This window comes from Capra hircus, chromosome 12 (assembly GCF_001704415.2).
Source record: "Capra hircus breed San Clemente chromosome 12, ASM170441v1, whole genome shotgun sequence".
NCBI lineage: Eukaryota > Metazoa > Chordata > Mammalia > Artiodactyla > Bovidae > Capra > Capra hircus.
In genome coordinates, this window is record NC_030819.1 from 11,724,832 (window position 1) to 11,745,250 (window position 20,419).

Consider the following 20,419-nt stretch of genomic DNA (forward strand, 5'->3'; position numbering starts at 1 on the left):
TCTTGCTTGGAGAATTCTACGGGCAGAGTCCATGGGGTCGCATAGAGCTGGACATGACTGAGCGACTAACATTTTCACTTTTTTCTTTAGCAAAAGAAAAATTAAATTCCCCAAATTCAGATCATTTACGTTTCCCCATGAGGGTTGATAAGCAAGCATCTCCCTTTGTTTATTAATCCAAACTCCTGAAAAAAATCCATCAGAGTAAAGACATCAGAGAAAGGAGCGACTCTGTGGACACAATTGGATTTTAGGGACGTGTGATCCATATGTGGTTTTTATCCAGAAAGTCATGCTACATCTTTTTAGGGACTGCTTCATCAGGAATTAATGGGACATTAATGGGACATACCCTTATTGGGAAAAACCGGGGAAAATTCAATGGCTTTTAATATTTTTATTTCAATTTCATATTGAAGTTTGATTTAAAAAACTGGATAACCCTGGTGAGATGGGGCAATGTCACATCCCCTTCAGTGGCTTCTGGTCCTAATAAAGAATTAAGCTCTTTCCTAAACTTAGAATAGCACTGTGCAGCTCAGAGCTACAGAATATTTCATAAATAGTATTCTCGTGATAGGGAAGAAAACCTGTTTTTAATCCTATCAAAGGATTCGTACGATGGCTTCCCCTTGAACCCGGATGAATGCTTTACTCAGAGTTCTTTTCTGAATTTTGGGCCTGAACATTTGCCACAAATACAGCTCATGCCGACATGACTGTAGAGTCAGGGCAAGCCAGGGCTTGAGAGTTCTGCTGCTCTGTGTGATCTCAAGAATCATTTAATTTTTGTGTCTCGATTTCCCTTGTACATTACGAATGTAGTAGTTCCTTCATAATGCTAAGGATTGCGTCAAGCATATTTGAACACAACAAAGTTACTTTCTGATTATACCCGATTTCATGAGAATAACTATATGGTTTTCACCAAATTTGGAGGGGAGGTCTGAAATGGTTTTATTAAAATATATGCCAAGTAACACATAAGACATAAGGGCTTCTTAGGTGGTGCCAGTGGCAAAGAATCCACCTGCAATGCAGGAGCTGCAAGAGACACGGGTTTGATCCCTGGTTTGGGAAGATCCCCTGGATGAGGAAATGGCAACCCACTCCAGTATTCTTGCCTGGGAAATCCCGTGGACAGAGGAGCCTGGTGAGCTAGAGTCTTTGGGGTCGCAAAGAGTCAGATATGACTGCATCTGAGCACACATCAGGGGCCAGCTAGCATATAAGACACTTAGACTGAGCACCTGAAATGATCCCTCAGATGGGTGAGCCATCATTTTTTTCAAAATTGCTGAAGCAGTGGGAGAAAGAGAGGTCACATGACTGCTGGTCATGCAATTGAGATCACCTGGATAGAGGTTTTTCAGCAAAGCTGTGGATCTAGTCATCCTGAGGGCAGACTCGGAGAGGGAATGTTGTCGGGTCAGGTTACTGGTCACAGCAGAGCCTCTATGTATATTGAAAAGAATCTCTGCAGTCGTTAGAACTTAGATTAGTGATTCTCCTCAATGACCAGCGTGGGTCTCTATACATTTAATAGAAATCTATGTGGACTCTTTTCCAAAGCCCTTGACGCATAAGCTAGTCCCTGGGGAATATTCTAAGTTCCACCCCTTCCCCATCCTGCCAACCCATCTCCCACCAAAAGCATGGAGGGACGTTATTACTGTGTCCATTCATACTGCGTATAAATCATTCTGATTCACAATAACTGTCATTTCAACGGTGATAACTCAGTCCAACAGCAATGGGAGTCTAATATTTCTGAGACTCTATTTGGGTGGGGGGTTGGGAGAAGAACTCATTCTTTAAGTGAGCCAGAATTTCCTTCTCACGGATTTCAGAACGTTGAACTGTATCTTGGTTTGCCTGACTGCCCCTAAAAGCTTTAAAGTGTTACAAAAGATCTGTGACTAATAATAAACGAGTATATTTGTGAGTGTGAAACATTTTTTAGTTGGGGGCTGCCCCAAATTAAGATAACTTCCTATTGCCAGATAATTATAGAATAATTTTATATTTTAACATTTTCTATGCTGAAGAGAGAAATTAGTTTCATCCTTTCAGGTTTAAATTTCTCTTTTTAATGTAGTACCAGAGAAAGTCGGTCTACTCATGAAAATTATACTTCATCAACCAGGTGTGAACAATTTTGAGTAGCTTGTCTTACATTTTTCACTTAAAATAACTTGTTCTCGAAGTCTGGCACCTTGAACTTACTATTAACAGGGAATGTTTTCTTGGCAGGAGCAATTGATACCATAGCAGCTTTTTTAAGGTGTTTCTTTTTTTCTTTTTTTAATGTGGGCCATTTTTAAAGTCTTCATTGAATTTGCTACAATATTGCTTCTGTCTTAAGTTTTGTTTTTTTTGGCCATGAGGCATGTGAAATCTTACCTCCCCGACCAGGGATCGAACCTGCACCCCTGCACCTGCATTGGAAGGCGAAGTCTCAGCCACCGGACCAACAGGGAAGTCCCCATCTTTTAAATCATTGCTCATCCAAACATAGAGCCGGTTTTTCAAACATCTGCAAAAGTATGCAAGTATTTTTACCCTTGGAATTCCTGATGACACCGTTTAAAAATACAAGTGCCTTTATTTGTAATATGCCTGGTCTGTTGAATGTTTGTGTTTTCTGCTCATAAGGGGGTCTCATAACCACTCAGAAGGCCTGAAGCTTTAAACCTGCCCTGAAGAAAATTTTGTCTCCCCATTCCTGCCTTGGCTCATTGAGGGGGTGATTTCTGCCAACCCCTGCATGACAAGGACGCTTCCCACCTTCCTTAAGAAATATCATGGGCCTCAAAGGACAGAGAAAGGAGGAGACTGAGACGGCGCCCAGCACCTCTCGGGAGGCGTGGCTCTGATGAACACCTGTCCACAGGTGTGCTGCTCAGCGCTAGTGCTCTCCTTGGCCTACCTGGGGCCGGGATAGCCCGTAGACCAGGGCTCATCATTCTGCCCCTCTCTGCAGCCTAAGGTCTAAGACACGTCGCTCACCTGGGCTCTCACCTGAAGCCTGTCTCATGGATTAACGGGCACTTTATTGTCTGTTAATTAACTGATGTTTTGTTCCCCATTTGGTTACTGATGTTCACATCTCTTCATATTCAGGCAAAATTCTAAAGTAGGGGGCAGAGTGGTGGGATTTATTTTTATTTCAATTTCAAAGAATACTAGAACTACTTCCCAAATGAGCCTTGTAAATTGTGTTTCCTACTATTAAAAATCCAGAGAAAAAAGCAAACCCCCCAAACCAAATCAAAAGCCTGCTCTTCTCTGAAGTTACCAACCATTGTCTGTGTGAATGTGAAAACCATTTTGTTTGGCTAATTATCAATCTGTCTCAACAACAAAAAAGTGGAGGAAGACCAGAAATCCTTTTAAATGCTTCTTTTATTTCATTGGTTGTATATTGGGTGAGTGAACTGAATATTACAACCAAAACATAGAATTGATACAAATTAGACTCCTGTTTACACTGTAAGGTAATGAATGAGGGAATTCTTTAAGTGTTACGGAGAGGTTTAGTAGAAATGTTACCAGTGATATGGCTCAAAGAATATATAGGTGAAGTGCTGTTATCTCCTGAAAACAAAGAGTGAAATGTGGTTCCCATACAAGTGACGAGTTCATCTCTTAACTACAGTATTTGTTGAGTTGCTATCTTCATGTCTTGGTATTGGTGATTTTGTTTTTGTGATTAAACAAAGCATTTAAGATTTATTCATCATAGTCAGACTTCTGAATATAAACAAACTTTTGGCAAATAATATTTATACAGAAAAATAGTTTTAGATCCTCTCAAATCCCAGAATTATTCTATAAAATTACATTATAAATAAATAAAAAGCAAAATCTGTTGTACATATATTTGTACATCTATGCATTTGCCTTGCCTCCTCCTTATTGTAAATGGCATATTTATGACTCTTTGCATATTATAATCACAATTCTGGAAAAGTGGATATCATAGTAAAAATACAGTCTTCTATATTTGCTTAGGGATATAGGTGATATTTTTGATGTTCCATTGTTAAAGGGCTGGAAATAGTTGTGTACTAATAATTTTAAAAATCAAAACCATGAAACAAAAGAAAAAAAAGAAAGACAATGTAACAACAATTAGTCTACTACAAAAATATTTCGGTGATTCCCATAATTTATGTTTTAGTAATGTATACTACGTTTTCAATGAGTTTAAGTGAATTAACAAAGAAAAAAAGAAAAAAAGTTTGAATGTTTTAGGCAAGTTGTAGCATAACTACATTGTTACAGTCGAGAAAATTACAAATATCAATAATACATAAAGATGAAACTACCAAAGAAATACAAGTTAGATACAATACATTTCCACAAATTAAAACAAATGCAACAATACAAGCACTATGTAAGATTATACTTAGAATGTAATTTTTTTTGATAGGGTTATCAAATCTACGATATAAGACAAATAGTCATTAGACTCTGATCAATATTAATTAAAATGGCAGATTTCTTTTTTTCTCAAACAAAAATGATATGGTTGGTGCATCTAGTTTTCCGAACAGGCGGTGATGCCAAAATTTAAAATTTAAAATATTTTACATTCAATCTCAAAAGTCAAAATACTTCAATCACTAATATGTTCACAAAGAAAATGGATGTTTTAAACAGTTACACATAATAGTCATTTATAACAGCTGTTTTGTTTTTTAAACAATAATTTAAAAACTATGTAGGTACTGTATAGGCTATGTGCAACATATAAAATGTGAAATATGAAATATTTGGTACGATAGTGCTTAAAATAAACTTTAAAACAAACTTTCTGAACAAAAGTTAATTGTATCGCTATTACCTTGAAGATCAACCAAGTATTTAAAAAAGTAAACAACATTAAAATATGTTTCATCCATATATAGTATATATATGTATGTGTATATATAATATGTATGTACTTGTATTAAAGTTTTTTATACTTTTGAGACATAAAATATGCTTTAAGGTGAAAGAATTAAAAGAACTTATTTGTTTTTCCATGCTGTAGTCAGTTACAACCCTTTAATCCAACTTTTGAAATGCAAAACAGTAATGGATTTTTTAAAAAGTGAAACTATCTACTTGCTGTTTACGTAGTAATTTAGATTAAAGTCACAGTCAAATTTTCAGTGACTAAACTCAAACATACTTAAATTAGAATATTATACAGATCTCCCCACCTACAGCTTCCTTGTTTGTCTAGGTTTTTAGTTTAGAAGAGTTACTCGGTAACAGGCAACCGGATGGTGAGTTGGAAAGACTGATCCCTTCGGTTAGACTGTCGGCATGGGCCTCTCATGCTTGTCAAGCTGGATGAAGTCTGGCAAAATCTAGGCACTTCTACAAAGTCTCTCTTATAAAACAACTTTAAAAATATACTTGTAAAATAATACCTTCAAGACTTTGTTTGGTTAGGTATGAAACTCACACCGTACAAAGTTTCTTTTTCAAACTATTAATGTTATTCTAGAATCACATGATTCAATGCGGCGTCTCCAGGCAAACCAAATACCGCACTTCGATGTGTCCCCAGTACTTGTGCTTGAATTTCCATTCAGATTTTAGACCTGCAGGACAGGTAACGGTTTTACTTCACTTCTCATCTCTGCTGCAGCATTCGTGTTGTCAAGAAGTGAAACACAGCTCTGATCCAGTGGGTAAAATGAAATGACAGTAACTGAAGTTAGAATTGAACCTGCCCCTGGAATAGGTTTGTTTTTCTTTCTTTCTTTTTTTTTAAACTAATGCTAATTGCTTATTGCTAACTTTGAAATATTCTGAGTCGAAATGAATAAATTGGTTGGACTTTCTGCATCAGCTATAGTTATGGAGATAAGACAATATTCCTAGGACAGAAACTATGTTTAGAAACCCTTTAAAAGTAAACTTTATCCTTTATGTCCTTTAACATCACAGCTGGTCTCAGGTAGTTAACTATCTTAGGTTGGAATATACTAAGCATACCATATTTAATACTCATATATGATATAGCAGCACTAGCTTCTTAGAGTTGTGGTCTGTCCAGAAGAACTAAATCTTTATTTAGCATGCAGTTTGTGGCAATTCTATTGAGGAGGGAACAGGATAGTATGTACAGTAACAATGTTTAGCTATTCTCAATGCAGATTCTTGGCATTCCATTCCGTTTCTGCTGATTATTTCAGAATTATCTGTTAAAGAAAAAGACAAATGTGATTTAGACCGCCTTCTTGAGAGAAGAGAGCTAGTTTAAGTCTTACTCATTGAAAACAGACACTTAAAAATAGGAATTTTCTGCCATTTCTCATAATTCTGATGCATTATCATTTTGCATAATCCCCACCCTTCATGCTAAAAATACTTAGGCTTAAGCACTGATACTGTGCAGCCACTGTCAAGAAAGGTGATTCAAATGCACAGCATTTTCTGAAAAACTGTGACTGCATACATGTTGGCATGCAGTGTGTTTAGATCTTTCCTTTTTTAGTTTTGTCTTTGTATCTCCTAATTATATATTCAATTATCATTCAATTAATATTTGTTAATGTGATCAGGAAGTCTAATCAATGAATTAGTTTGTACACAAAATGTTATCTGTAAAGATTAAGTATAAATATTTAAAATGTGTAATAAATTAAGCAATATTTATCTATTAACTTGCATTTATCACTCAAACATATATTCCCATTAAAAGTAATTTTGTTCCCAAGATAGTCACAACAAGTTTCAAGTTCAGGAGCTGTTTAAATGCCCCATATTAAAGAAACAAGAGATAACATTCTAATAAAGCAATCACAACAGTCAATAATTCCTAAAGCACAGATTAAACTAAACCAACAAATGCAAACCATAGTTCTTGGAGTTTAATCTAAGTTCATTTCCAACTCTATAACTTTGCAAAGGACAGGGAGCTTGTCCTGTGTGACCCACTCAACTAAGTGTCAAGCTTAAAAGCCAGGCTTTTGACATATTTTAACAAAAATATTTATTTTTTGTACAATGCTTTGACCAAACTTTGTGCAATTAATAAACAAAATGTTTATTTATTAAAGAGCCAAGAGTCTCTGTTTATGAACTAACCAGTAAAAATTCTTCATGGTCAAGGTCATTCACTGTTCCTACACACTGGGATCCAATTCCCAATAAAAGCCTTATTTCTATAATTTCGTACCCTATTATGTTAGAATTTATAACATGGATTTTTTCACTTTAAGTGGGTATTTCTGCAGTTAATATAAAACAGTTTTAGTACATACATTTAAATAATTTCTCCTATGAAATAAGTATCAGAGTTATTTCATGAGAATATAAGATATGTATAGAACTGATAAAAAGAGAGGAAGAATTTGTGTATGTTAAATATTTATACTAAATGAAAACTTAAAACTTTGGATAAGACCATTTTTTTGTTTGTCAAAAAGTTCTAGGAATTTAAAATTGAGAAAAAATATCTCATATACTCATATATGAATAAAAATAATGATTTATATGTAAATATTATCATAATATCTTTGAATAGTCATTGCCTATAGCCAATATTCAAATTCTTCAGATGGTTATAACTTCATTTTTAGATTTAGCTATTTGAGTATTAAATAGGAATTAGTCTATTTTATCCCTTAGCTTCCATCCTGTCTGTAAGGTTTCCAAATAAGAATGTGCCCCAGGATATGAGATCATATCCTGTTTTTTTCTCTTTGATTTTACTTTAGCAAAGTCGCTCTAAAATATTTATGGAAAACAAATGTTCAGTTTCTTACATTAAAATAGAATAATACATGTTTTAGAATGTATTCATATTCTTGCTTATTAACGGAAATGAAAATGCCATACAGAATGAAAATTCCTAACCACCTGGAAAGAAAAAGTATCTAACAGAGAGCCCAGGAATGGGCAAATCTATAATTATAGAAGGTAAGTTACAATGATGCTTTGGACTTGAACTTGACAGATGTGTCAAACCACCCAGGTCTAACTGAACCAGAAGTCAACCTTGAAACTGGGCTCACCCAGACTGCTTTTCCCCTCTGCTCCAGCCTACACACGATCCATTATGTGGATAAAGACACATAAATTAAGTGACTTTATCAGGCACTACTGACCTCTAAGCTGTGCTTCCTGGCATCTTGGCCAGAAAACTCTGACCATAGCCTGGTCTAAGTCTTGGGCTAGTTTGAGGACCATATGTGTGGTATTAAAAAATGAATTATGCCCCTAGCAGCTGTGAGTTTCAAGAAGCTTAAGAGATTTGATCTTAGAAGGAAGGAAAGCTTTGGGTGTTTCATTTTTTTGGTGGTAGCCTTTTTCTAAAAAAATACCATTGGATTATTAAATTTCTTTTCTGAGAAATATAGCTTGGTACAGTCTGAGTGAAGTGTACTCTGGGGTGAAATACATTCAGGAATCCAGATGAGGGCCAGTTGCCAGCTGAGAGCCTCTTATGAACTCCTGAGTGTCTGATCGCTGCTTCTGATACTAGAAGGCGCACGACATTACAGGTCTTGGGACCCACAGGGAGGGGAGGACAGTCTCCACCAGGAAGAGACTTCTGGCGGGAAGTGGAGGGCCAAGTAGGAAGGGTGTGGAGGAACTGTTTTGAGGGTAAGAGGGCTCTTCTGACTAGTTTTTCATATGGCTTTTACTTAGATTGTATTTTAGATTCACACCAAAAAACCGTAATTTAAAAATAGGATGAATAGGGAATTTTGTGTGTTTTCTGCTGTCTTTCCTTGGAGAGTCTTCACACCAATTCTATACGAACATATAAACTATGTTCTATACATGAAAACTTCAGCCTCCATTGTCATTTCAATAGCCAAGAGGACCGAAAGCTTCTGGAGGTGACTGAATATTTCAATGTATCTAGGTACAAAGCATATATTCCTAAAAGAGCAGGCTTATATGTGGTCCTGGGAACACTGGTTCTGAATCCAATATTGACAAGCCCTAATCCTGAGCTGGTCCATTAAAAAAACAAACAAACAAAAAAGGTTAATTAAACCACAGTTCTTGAAAGTGACCTGCCCAGACCGGCTGTCAGTGGCGTCCTTCCTGCCCTGCACTTATCAAACCCGAGGCTGATAGCCAAAGTTCCTTCCTCAACCTTCAGGTACCAAGGCTCAGACTTTTTTTGGAAAAGGCAGTCGCAAACTCCCCTGGAGTCTGCCAGCATTTGTGTAAGTCAGAGAAATAGCTACCATGCTGGGTCTCCTAAAAGTCCCCTTCCTGAAGCATCCTTATTGTCTTGGTTTTCATTTTAACAGATACTCCCCTGATTTTCCAGGAGGCCCTGAGAAATTCCTATCAGAGTCTGAAGAGTTAGGTCACTGTTTGGCAGACACGGGTGAGGCAGCATGGGCAGTGTTAGCTGGCTTGGTGATGCACCAAGTTCTTGGGCAAACCAGCACGAGCTTAGAGATGTTGGCTCACCCTCTCCCTGGCATGGGAGTCCCCTCCAGGGTATAGTGATAGTCTGCAGTGCGACCAGGATAAGCAGTGATTCCAAGGAGCAGGTCTGTACCCCTGATGGTGCCAGAGGAGATGCTCAGAACCTCCTGGGAGTTTGGGAACCAGGGAGAGGTGAGACCAAGGGGTGGGGTCTGGAGTGGACAGAGCCTGGAATGCTGGATGGGAGGCAGCAGTGTCTAGGCTGCAGGAACCAGATTGCAGAAGTTGCTGATGGACTTGTGAGCTGCTGGACGCCCCCAACCCCACCAGGTCTTCCTTGCCTGGGTGGTCAGCCACATCCTACCCTAGGCCTCCTTTGGACAGATGCTGCAAAGATGTCTGCTTACGTAATTGGAGCCCCTACCCAATCAGAGTTCCACTGCTCCAGCTTCCAAGGAGCCCTGGCAAGCTACATGATAGGAAAAAGGAATCAAATCAGACGGTAAAAGCGTCTGCCTACAATGCAGGAGACCTGGGTTCGATCCCTGGGTGGGGAAGATCCCTGGAGAAGGAAATAGCAACCTTCTTGGTACTTGCCTTACAGGCAAGTACTCTTGCCTGGAAAATCCCATGGATGGAGGAGCCTGATAGGCTACAGTCCATGGGGTCACAGAGTCAGACACGACTGAGTGACTTCACTTCATATTGAACAAATCTCTTCATCTCTCTAATAGACTAGACCTTCAAATAAGTATTATTTTCTATAACAGAATCATGATGAAGAAGAGGATTAAATTATTAGGATAAGATTTTAGCTAATCTTTCATGGTCAAAGTCTTGAACTGAAAGCATTATTTTCAATTTCTTTTTTCCACTGAAAGGAGGACACACAAAAATGAGAATAGCTGATGTCCACAAAATCGGTGATTCTATTTTTTAATACAAAGACACATGATCTCAAATCATGACTGCATTCATAAATCTTCAGTGGACCCCCTAGTTGTAATAAGACTGTCTGCAAGGCAAAACTATCAGTTGGCTGTGGCAATGAGCATCTCCTCTGGCTGGTCACATTTAAGAACATAATGATTTGGCTTAATCCATGTCCTTAAATTATTCCTATATGAGGCCAGTACACAATTAGTCTCATTTTTATTTATTGAAGACAAAATATGAATGGACCCAAAGAACATCAGATGGGTTGTTTTCCCACCAAATGTGTTACAAGGAGCTATTTAATAACTGCATCCCCACTGAAGTGCCTACCACTGACTTGTAGTATAATGGGGCCTCCGTCCATGGGGGTTCTCCAGGCAAGAATCCTGGAGTGGGTTGCCATTCCCTTCTCCAGGAGATTCTCCCAACCCAGGGATTGAACCCAGGTCTCCTGCACTGCAGGTGGATTCTTTACCATCTGAGCCACCTGGGAAGCCCCAGTGTAATGGCAATCAAGCTCATTGCAAAGAGGACTGGGTTGGGCACTGCCTGAAGACTCAGCCTACGGGGGCCAGGCAGGAGGTGTGCGTAAGTGGGTAGGTCAGGTGGGAAGTGTAGCAGATGGAAGGGCGCCTGGCTAGAAGGAATGGAGAGGCAGCTACTCAGCTCCAGCCAACTGTCACCTGCAGAAACCGGAACTCTAGATGACCTTTCCATTTGCCAGAAGAAGCTAGAAATTCAGCCACTGGTCCACACTGGAAAACAACTCTGTGTGGGTTAGCAGTTTCTTTGGACTGAATTCAGCTATGAGCTGCCGGTCTGTGTTTTCCGTGAGCCTTCCTTACTTTCTTTCAATTAATTAACTTTGGGCCCCATGGGTCTTTGCTGCTGCATGTGGGCTTTCTCTAGTTTGGGTAAGTGGGGGCTACTTTCTAGCTGCGGTGCTTGGGCTTCTTATCGCAGCGGCTTCTCTTGTTGAGGAGCACAGGCTCTAGGGCAGGAGGGCTTAGCTGCCCCGAGGCACATGGGATCCTCCTGGACTAGGGATCGAACCTGTGTCCCCTGCATCGGCAGGCGGATTCCCAACCACTGGACCACCAGGGAAGCCTGAACCTTACTTTTTCAGAGAAGATATCTGCTAAGCCTGGATTGCTAGCTTCCTGAGCTGGACAGCAGCCAGGGCTGCAGGCACCATGCAGGGAGGCAGCAGTGGTGATGGTGGGTGGAATCGAGACAGCAGGTCTAACACGGAGTTAATCTTGCAACTTTCAGAGTTTTCTTGCACCCAAAGGAGCTGGGTAACTGACCGACTGGCACCCTCTACCTAGGAAGAAATGACTGCCTCTCACTTGACTGATTCAGCAGGCATGAAGTACATACGTTGCCCTGTCTTTTCCAAGATGGTGATGGATTCAGACTGAGTCCCTCTTGGGCCCCTACCTTTGGTGTGCACTTGAAAAAGAGCTGACCAGAGTGAGAAATGCACTCAGTGGAAAGCAAACCAGTCTGTGCAGAGGCTGAAACCCTGACCTTGAATGCAGGGCCAGCATGATCGCAACAGCTGAATTAACTAGCACTTATGTGAGAGGGTTCAAAGAAGACAAACCAACATATAATCTCAGTGCTTCAGAGGCGTCCAGTATTAATACATTCTGAGTGTTCTACCTTGTGGTTGATCTCCAGGAAATGTACATATAAATAATGTTGGAAATGTACATATAAATAATTTTGGAAATTGTAGGCTTCCAGAAGACTTCTAGACGTGTTCACACTTCTTATGTAAATGGGTTCATGGCAGACAGTCAGAGATGTCAGATGCGTTATCCTTTAAAATGTTAGCTCAATATTAAGTTCAGTAAGAACTCTTACTGCTTGGCTTAAATGATAGGAATAAACATTTCAGTGAAAAGACCAACTGTTTCAAGGGACCCGAACCATGAGAAACAACTGGAAAAGAGGACTAATGAATGTTTTAATTAAACATTCAATACGGTCTTTGTAATGTTGAGTCTGGAGAGGCAGATAACTTATACCTTATCAAATATTTGTGTGGCCTTGCTGAAATCTAAAGGAATCCCAATGGATCTGGATGCCACTAGCATAAGAGCTCAAGTGGATACTCCTAACCAGGGGTGTTGCATAAACTAGGTCCACAATCAAGTTTCATAAGGTCGGGGGTCAGTGTCTCATTCCTCTCCAGATTCCTAGCAAGGCTGGCCACATAGCATGTACTTCTTAACTCTCGGTTGCATGGATGGCTGAACAAATAAGAATTTACTGAGGACATGATGCCATAATGTTGGCATTGACAGAAGACCAAAAGACCCCTCACAAGTGAGGGGTAACAATGGGTGTAGGAAAAGAGCCCCTTGGACAATCTATACCTCTTACTCTTTCAGAGAAGCTAAGAATTTAAGAATATCCAAGGAAAAGGAACATCCATCCCCATCCACCCAGCCCGTGTTCTCTCTAGATAAAAGGACAGATACTCCAGGCTGGGGGCAGAATCACTCAGAGGACAGAAATACGGCAGGTAAACAAAAATGCCTCCTGAGGACAAAATTCTAGGCCTGGCAGAGTTCTTATAAGTCTTCTCCCAGGCGTGGCATTGTTTAGTGGCTAAGCTGTGTCTGACTCTTTTGCGACCCCATGGACGGTAGCCCACCAGGCTCCTCTGTCCATAGAATTTCCTGGCAAGAATACTGGAGTAGGCTGCCATGTCCTTCTCCAGGGGATCTTCCTGACCCAAGGACTGAACCCGCGTCTCTGGCATTGGCAGCCAGATTCTTTACCACTGAGCCACCAGGGAAGCCCTTTCCCATGGTTACAAGGCCCTGTTTCCTCAGAAAGTAATTAAAGAAAGGGATGTTTCACTGTCTCCTTAAACAAAACTTAGTATTAAGCTAAAGACAGAAAACTGAATGGAATTTCCTAAAAATCTTGCCAAGCTAAGGAGGCCTGCCTGTCGTTCACCACCCCAGTATCTTTGTCTTTATTCCTGGTTTTGCTGTTCGGCCACTCACATTCCTCCTCGCCGCTCTCCACTGGGCCTCCCCGCTCCTCCAGGCCCTGCACTGTCTAATATGCTCTCCATCTTCTGCCTAGCCCTCCACACATCTTCTCCACGGCGTCCTCTACTGCCTGAAATTTCCCCGGCTTTGTCTGAGAGGTGAAACTTGTGTATTTTGGTTGAGGCAAACTGTACAAAAGCAGACAGACATCTGTAGGTTTTTGGCAGCCCAAGAACTCTGTGTCTAATCGTAGAGTGGATTACGATGGATGACCGAACTATGAATTACTGAAGTCAAAAGCAAATGCCTTTGGTCTCTTGGTGGACCTATGTCGTCAGAGTAATTCTCATGATACATGTCCAGGAATGAACACTTTCAAGAATGCTGACCTATTTCATGACTATTTGTAAACTTTAAGTGTATACAGTGTTCAAAGAGAATGAGTGGTATATGAAAAGACACTTTGAAAACCTGGCAAGTTCATCATTTGAGGGGAATACTGTCCTGGGTTGGTGGGGGACAGTGTTTCCTGTGATACTGTTTTCCAAATAGATTTTTATTTATACAGAAAAGGCATAGACTGGGCTTCTGGGAGAAAACTCTCAAACATGACAACCAGTTTCACTCTTGAGACGAGCAACCTGAGGTTGGTTGGAAGCCCTACAATATTTAGCAGAACTTAAAGAACAGTTTAGTCAGGATTCTTGCATTGTCCTCTGGTCATTAACATAAAGTTTACATTGCAAACTCTAATTCCTCTCTTTTCAACGACATATCATTTTATTGATGACTCATGACTATCTGGTATTTTCTACTCTATGGTATTTGAACAAAAAGATTTTTCAGCTATACTTTCTAAAAATCACTTAAAATATTACTATTTGAGTTTCTCCCTAAAAGGCAGTAACACTGGCCTTATGAAGACGACTGACCAGGGTCCACACTTGACTTGAGTAAGATTCTACTCCTTGCACGAGTCCATGTTGCCTGGAAAAACCCAGGCTCTTGTATTTCAGTGATGCCTGAAATACAGGATCCCCTCCTCCACCCCAGACCCAGCTGAGGGAATTCTGAGGACCACTTCTGTTGCTTTCATGGGGAGATGGGAATCTACAACTCAGATCATCTGAAAATCCGTATGTCATGCAAAGGTGACTTTTTCTCCAGAGTGATATATAGGAGTAAGAAGGGGAAAGCACCTGAGAGGAGGCTTTTTACTCCGTGCGCCTCCCTGATGCTACAGAAGTGCTGAAAAGAAGATCACATCCAAGAGTGTTCTGTGCTCATTCAGGAAGAGAGGGGCTGTGAGACCGTGTCTGCCAGAGAAGGTCAAAATAAAACAAAATGCTAGACTGGAAGGGCCACACGAAAGCCAGGAAAAAAGTAGTCATCAAACCAAACAGAGCACCCAAGTCAAATAAAGAGGGTGCTCTGAATGCTTCCGGGGCCACCCAGGACCAGGTTCCAGCTTTTATCTTCCTATTGGTCTCCTGGAAATCTTGGCTCCATGTGGTATATCCCATTCCTACTCCAGACGCCTTCCCCAGTGAACATTCCAATCACCCAGCAGTTGGACCATGGATTATGCTTCTCCTATCCTCAGCTGGTGGAGAAGGTGAAGGATTTTACTATCACTGTCTGGAAGTTTTGGCTAAGCATATGCTTTTGGCATCTTTCCTGAATCCTAAAGACATGGAAACATCCATAACATGGTGTTTGGCCTCTTCCATCCTGTTAGCACAGTATTATCCTTGAGAAAGGTCATGAGTGAAATAAACTACTGTCAGCCAGCCTGGAGACTTAACCATCAAGTCCTTCACTGTCTCTACAGGAAAATTATTTGAGTTCCAAACCAGGTGGCAAAAGAAATTCTGAACAAACATTTTTAAAATTAAGGGCTGTCTGTATATTAAGGAAGGCTAAATTCCTCTACTATATCAAGAAATAACATATAGTAGTTATGTCACACTATTTAAAAATATTCTAAAATATTACAGAAACATATTATAAGAGATAAACTTATTATAAAATATTTATGATATAACATATTTTTCTAAGAATATTATATTTAGAATATGTGCTTTGAGATGTGGAGGAAACAAAGCTATCTGAGATTAGTCAGGCTGTCCACATCTGAGGCTATTTCAGTGAAGGTGACCTCTGGATATGAAGGTAGAATCCAAGAAAACTTTTTTTATATCTTTAAAAACCAGTTTATGCAGCAAATGAAAATAAATTTCAGAAGCATTCATTGAAACCTGTTCTTTTCAATATGGGGTTTTGCTCCCAGGAATACACCAAAGAATCAGGCCAAAAAAAAAAATCACAGAAACAAGATCCCATTGGATTCAACATCGAATCCCCAGTCCTGCTCAATGCCCTGCTTTTGTATCCACTACACTATGTTGGACTTAGAATCCTGGGCACATTTTGGCCGAAGTATTCGTCTTAACAGTGTAGCAGAATGTATAATTCAGCCTGCTGAGAACTGGCTTTTAAGACATGAAAGGCAGAAAAAGAAACCAAACGCTGAGATTCAGTAAAAAAGAAGGCTGAGATGAATGTTACGTCCAGGACACAAAGTCTGCCTTTGTGTACTGTAATCATCTTACACATTTCTTGAACTGGTAGGATGACACTGCCTTCCAACAAAATTTCCAGAAAAATTAGTCTGGTTTTGCTTTCTTCCTTTTTAGTTCTTGGCCCGTGGGTTTGAGTATGTGTGTCAGAGAGAGAGAGAGAGAGAGAGAGAGAGAGAGAAAGATGAACGAAACCACCCAATGGGTGTAAAATAATGATGCAAAGGAAAAGTCAAAGAGGGTCCAGGAGTGGAAACTGAGGAGGCTTGCTTGTGCCATCAACCGGCTCTGTGACCCTTCTGGGCCTGAGTTTCTCACTCTGCTTGTACCACGCTGGCACCTCTGCAGCGTGGTGGGTAGTTAACCAGGTGGCCATCTGTCCTCTCTAATAACGCCTCAGATAGTGTCCCAAATATCCTCGTATAAAAGATGGCAAAATGGAAGCCAAAGAAAGAAAAGGTAGAAAGCAAGCAAGTTACATTTGCTCTCATTTCTTTATTACTAACCATCTTCCCTCAAAGCTCAGTGGTTAGGCCCACCCTTTCAGCATCCCTACTTTTTGGGATGATTCTTATGATATGATATTACTTCTATTGTCACTGCGTACATGCTGGTCTATTGCCTGTTCGCTTGACAATGCTAAAAATCATGAGAACAGAGACTTGTTTGTTGCTGTCCCCAGAGTTCTGAATTTCACATGACACGTAGTGGGCTCTGGGTCAGCCTCAGAGCAGACCCAGCTTCTAACATGCGTGGTTCACTGAGGAAGAGCCGAGCGTATTTGCACTCAGTTACCTGTTTCACGGAGACAGAACTCTTACAGGAAAATGCAGCAACAAGAAGGAAGTTTTCATATGAAAAGAGTAAGGATTTAATAAAACAAAAACCTAAGTATAATTAGGTATCTCTCTTGCCAATCCTAATTCTTTCTTCTTTGGAGAAATGTCTATTCAGATCCTTTGCCCAGTTAAAAATACTATGGTAAAACAGGCAGAGCGTAAAATGTGCCGTTTTAACCATTTTAAAGTGTATAGTTCAGTGGCATTAAGCACACACACCCTTGTGCATCTCACCACCATCTCTCTCCAGAACTTACCATCACTCCACACTGAAACTCGGTACCCATCAAACACTAACTCCCCGTTCCCCTTTCTTGCCAATACTTAACCCCTTCTTCCTTCTTTCCCGCCCACCTTTCTTTTTATCCTCATTTTGGGTTTCAAAAATGGAATCTGAATCTTCATAAATTCCTTGGCTCACTTTGCAATTTAGCTCTATGACTTTTACCTACAACTAAATTAACCTCTGGGCTTCCTTGGTGGCTTGGTGGTAAAGACTCTGCCTGCTAAAGCAGGTTCGACACCTGCGTCAGGAAGACTCCCCGGAGGAAACGACAACCCACCCCAGTATTCCTGCGTGGGAAATCCCATGAACAGAGGAGCCTGGCGGGCTACAGTCCGTGGGGTTGGGAAGAGTCAGACACAACTTAGTGACTAAACCTATAACAAATTAACCTCAAATTAACCACTCCTTTCATAGCTGCCCCTCCAGGCTGCCCAGAATGTTCATTCTCAGGTAGCGATGTTTGTTTAATCTGAGATTTATATGGAGGTAAGGCTTTGTGGAAACAGTGGAGAAAAGCAGTATCTCTTTTAAAATTATTGCTGTTTAAGAAAAAGAGAAAGTCTTGGATGAAAGGACTCCTCCTGGTTGACTTTTTACAGAAGTTTCTTGCCAGTTCACCACATTGAGAACAGTGAGTTTTCATTCATCCACTTTCAAGTCGTGTTAACTGGACTGAAATTTGAATTTCCTTGTTGATCTCATCAACATTTTCAAACCATATCTTGAACTGAGATTTAAAAGGCTTGCTTCTACTGGAACTTTCCTCTTAAATGGTTAACACTTTGTAAACTGATAGTTAAACTAAGTATAGATAGTGCATGCTTAGCTGTGTCCGGCTGTTTGCGACCCCATGGACTGTAGCCCGCCAGGCTCCTCTGTCCACGGGATTTCCCAGGCCAGAATACTGGGGTGGGTTGCCATTTCCTCCTCTAGGGGATCTTCCTGACTCAGGGACTGAACCCACGTCTCCTGCATTGGCAGGCGAATTCTTTAGTTAGCAGTTTTTAAGGGAACCATGTAAAGAACTTCATCCCAATTCTACATTGATCATAAGCTCTCATCTAATGCAAATAAAATGCAGACACAAGAGAAGAGGATATGGAGGTTAGCCAACCTGAGTTCTCAAATTGTTCAGCCACTTCCAACCTGCTTGAATGTTAGGCAAATTATTCTTTAAAGTTTTCTCCCCTCTGAGAAATGGATAGGACACTTCACAGAGCTCTACTGAGTATTAAATTGAATAATGCATATAAAGTGTCTGATATGTAATAGTGGTTGTTGATACACCTTGGCTTCCTTCTGTTGGCCTATTTAAGATTCATAATCCTAAATGAAAATTTGGTTTCAGCTTCTATTATATAGGCCTTCAAATAATAATTTTGTGCATTTAAACATTACATGGTCTGTATGACACTCCATACCTGTTGATAAAAAACTTGATTTTGATGAGATTAGGGTTTTCTAAATGTCAAATACACTTCCCTTATTGTGTATGTATATCTTGACTTGTCACTGAAAACTAAATAGAGACTGAATTTCTTTATTGGTCATGAACGTCTTGACTGTCATTCACATTAATCATTTTTCAAACTAAAATATTTTATTATAAAAGCATCAATATCCAGTGCATACAATGATCAATGTCTACTGCAACAGAAAGTTATATCCCATGACAGGCACTCTTTAAACTCTCTAAATTTAAATCCAGTTCAAACCCAGTTTCTAGACCTGATAGGTGTATTACCATGGGTAAGTGCTTCCACGTCTTTTATTCTCAGCACTCCTCATCTCTGTAATGGGAATCAAGCATTGTCCCTAACATAAATTGCTGTGAGTCTCATATAATTAACAAGTGCTTGGTGGTAGCAAGCACATAATGCTCCGTTATCATTTGGTAATATTTCACCTATTTCAGTTTCTTAATAATAAATAATGCAGCCACTCAGTTGTGTCCAACTCTTTGTGACCCCATGGACTGTTATAGCCCGCCAGGCTCCTCTGTCCATGGGGATTCTCCAGGCAAGAACACTGGAGTAGGTTGCCATTTTCTTCTCCAGGGGATCTTCCTGACCCAGGGATCGGACCCAGGGATTGCACTCAGGGATTGAGTCTAGGTCTCCTGCATTGCAGGCAGACTCTTTACCCTCTGAGCCATCAGGCAGTTTCTTAGGTTAAGCCAAAAAGCCTGAATATAACCCTTTAGACAAGGTATAGCACGTACTAATATTTCTTAGATCACTGTGCTCAGAACAGACTACTATTTATGGACAATTCTGCACATCCAGTCTTGTCTAATAAACATCATTCTTCAACTTTTAAACCTTCACCTGTTCTGATACAGGTCCCCATATGCGGCAGTAAAAATAAGAGAACTCAGATTATGAGCTTATGTGAAATAAAAAAAGAAAGCAATTCTTAAACACAGTTTTCCAAGGCAAAGGAGTACAATGGAGTATTCTTCTCATTCTTCACAAACTACTTAGATTACCCTATTTTAACTTCTTTCCTTGTTCAAGAACAACCTTAATATTACAGGGGTCAGAGAAGAGCAAAGAAAAGAAAAGAAGATGAACAATTGGAACTGACTCAAGCAATTCCTTTTCCCTTGAATCTTCATAACTAAAGTGGTTCTCTGGTCCTTTCAAATATTTTCGGATAACAATGACACATGCTGAAAGAACGGCTAATGGAAAAGTTATGAAATTATTACTGGAGATGATATTTGGAGAAAAAGAAGGAATCGAGTTTAATCTTTTTGATTCCTCCTAAACCTTTCTAAATTTTGAGGAGGAAGCAAATCTATTGATTGTTCAAAAAAAGGTACAGGTAGCATATTCATGCTGGATTGTGGTTTGAGGGACAGAGAGAGGACTAAGTCCGGGGTTCTCAGTTTCTAATCCCTTATGTAACCTTGAATGAGTCACTTAACCATTCCAGGTCCTTTTCCTCATTTTAAAAATGGAAGCTTAGGAGCTTACGGAAGGTTGTATATCTGGTTTTGCCACTTAAGAGATGATCTTGAACACGCTTTTCAGCTTCTCAAAACTGCAGTTTCTTTATATATATTCTAGGAATAAGAATATTCCCTTCCAGGGCCATTTGGGGGTTTTAATGAGAAAACTTCATACAAAAGCTTAGCACAATGTCTGGCACTTGGTAAGCACTTACTAACAGAGATGCCTGGGTCATCTCCGTGCTGTCCGCATGCTCTATAGTACTGGGGGGCCCCTGTGTGCGTGCTTAGTCCCTCAGTTGTGTCCAATCCTTTGCGACCCCATGGACTGGAGCCTGCTAGGCCCCTCTGTCCATGGAATTTTTCAGGCAAGAATACTGGAGTGAGTCGCCATTTCCTTCTCCAGGGATCTTCCTGAC

General features: G+C 40.1%; 1 protein-coding gene across 8 annotated transcripts in view; it reads right to left on the minus strand.

The window, feature by feature from the left end:
* The window catches only part of MBNL2 (muscleblind like splicing regulator 2), a 169,091-nt gene continuing 152,059 nt past the window's right edge, over window positions 3,388–20,419 (minus strand). For all 8 annotated transcript variants that reach the window (XM_018056428.1, XM_013968356.2, XM_018056425.1 and 5 more), the window contains one exon: window positions 3,388–6,200. In XM_018056428.1, coding sequence (XP_017911917.1) covers window positions 6,186–6,200 — 15 coding nt within the window. In that variant the 3' untranslated portion in view covers window positions 3,388–6,185. The remainder of the gene's footprint in view (window positions 6,201–20,419) is intronic.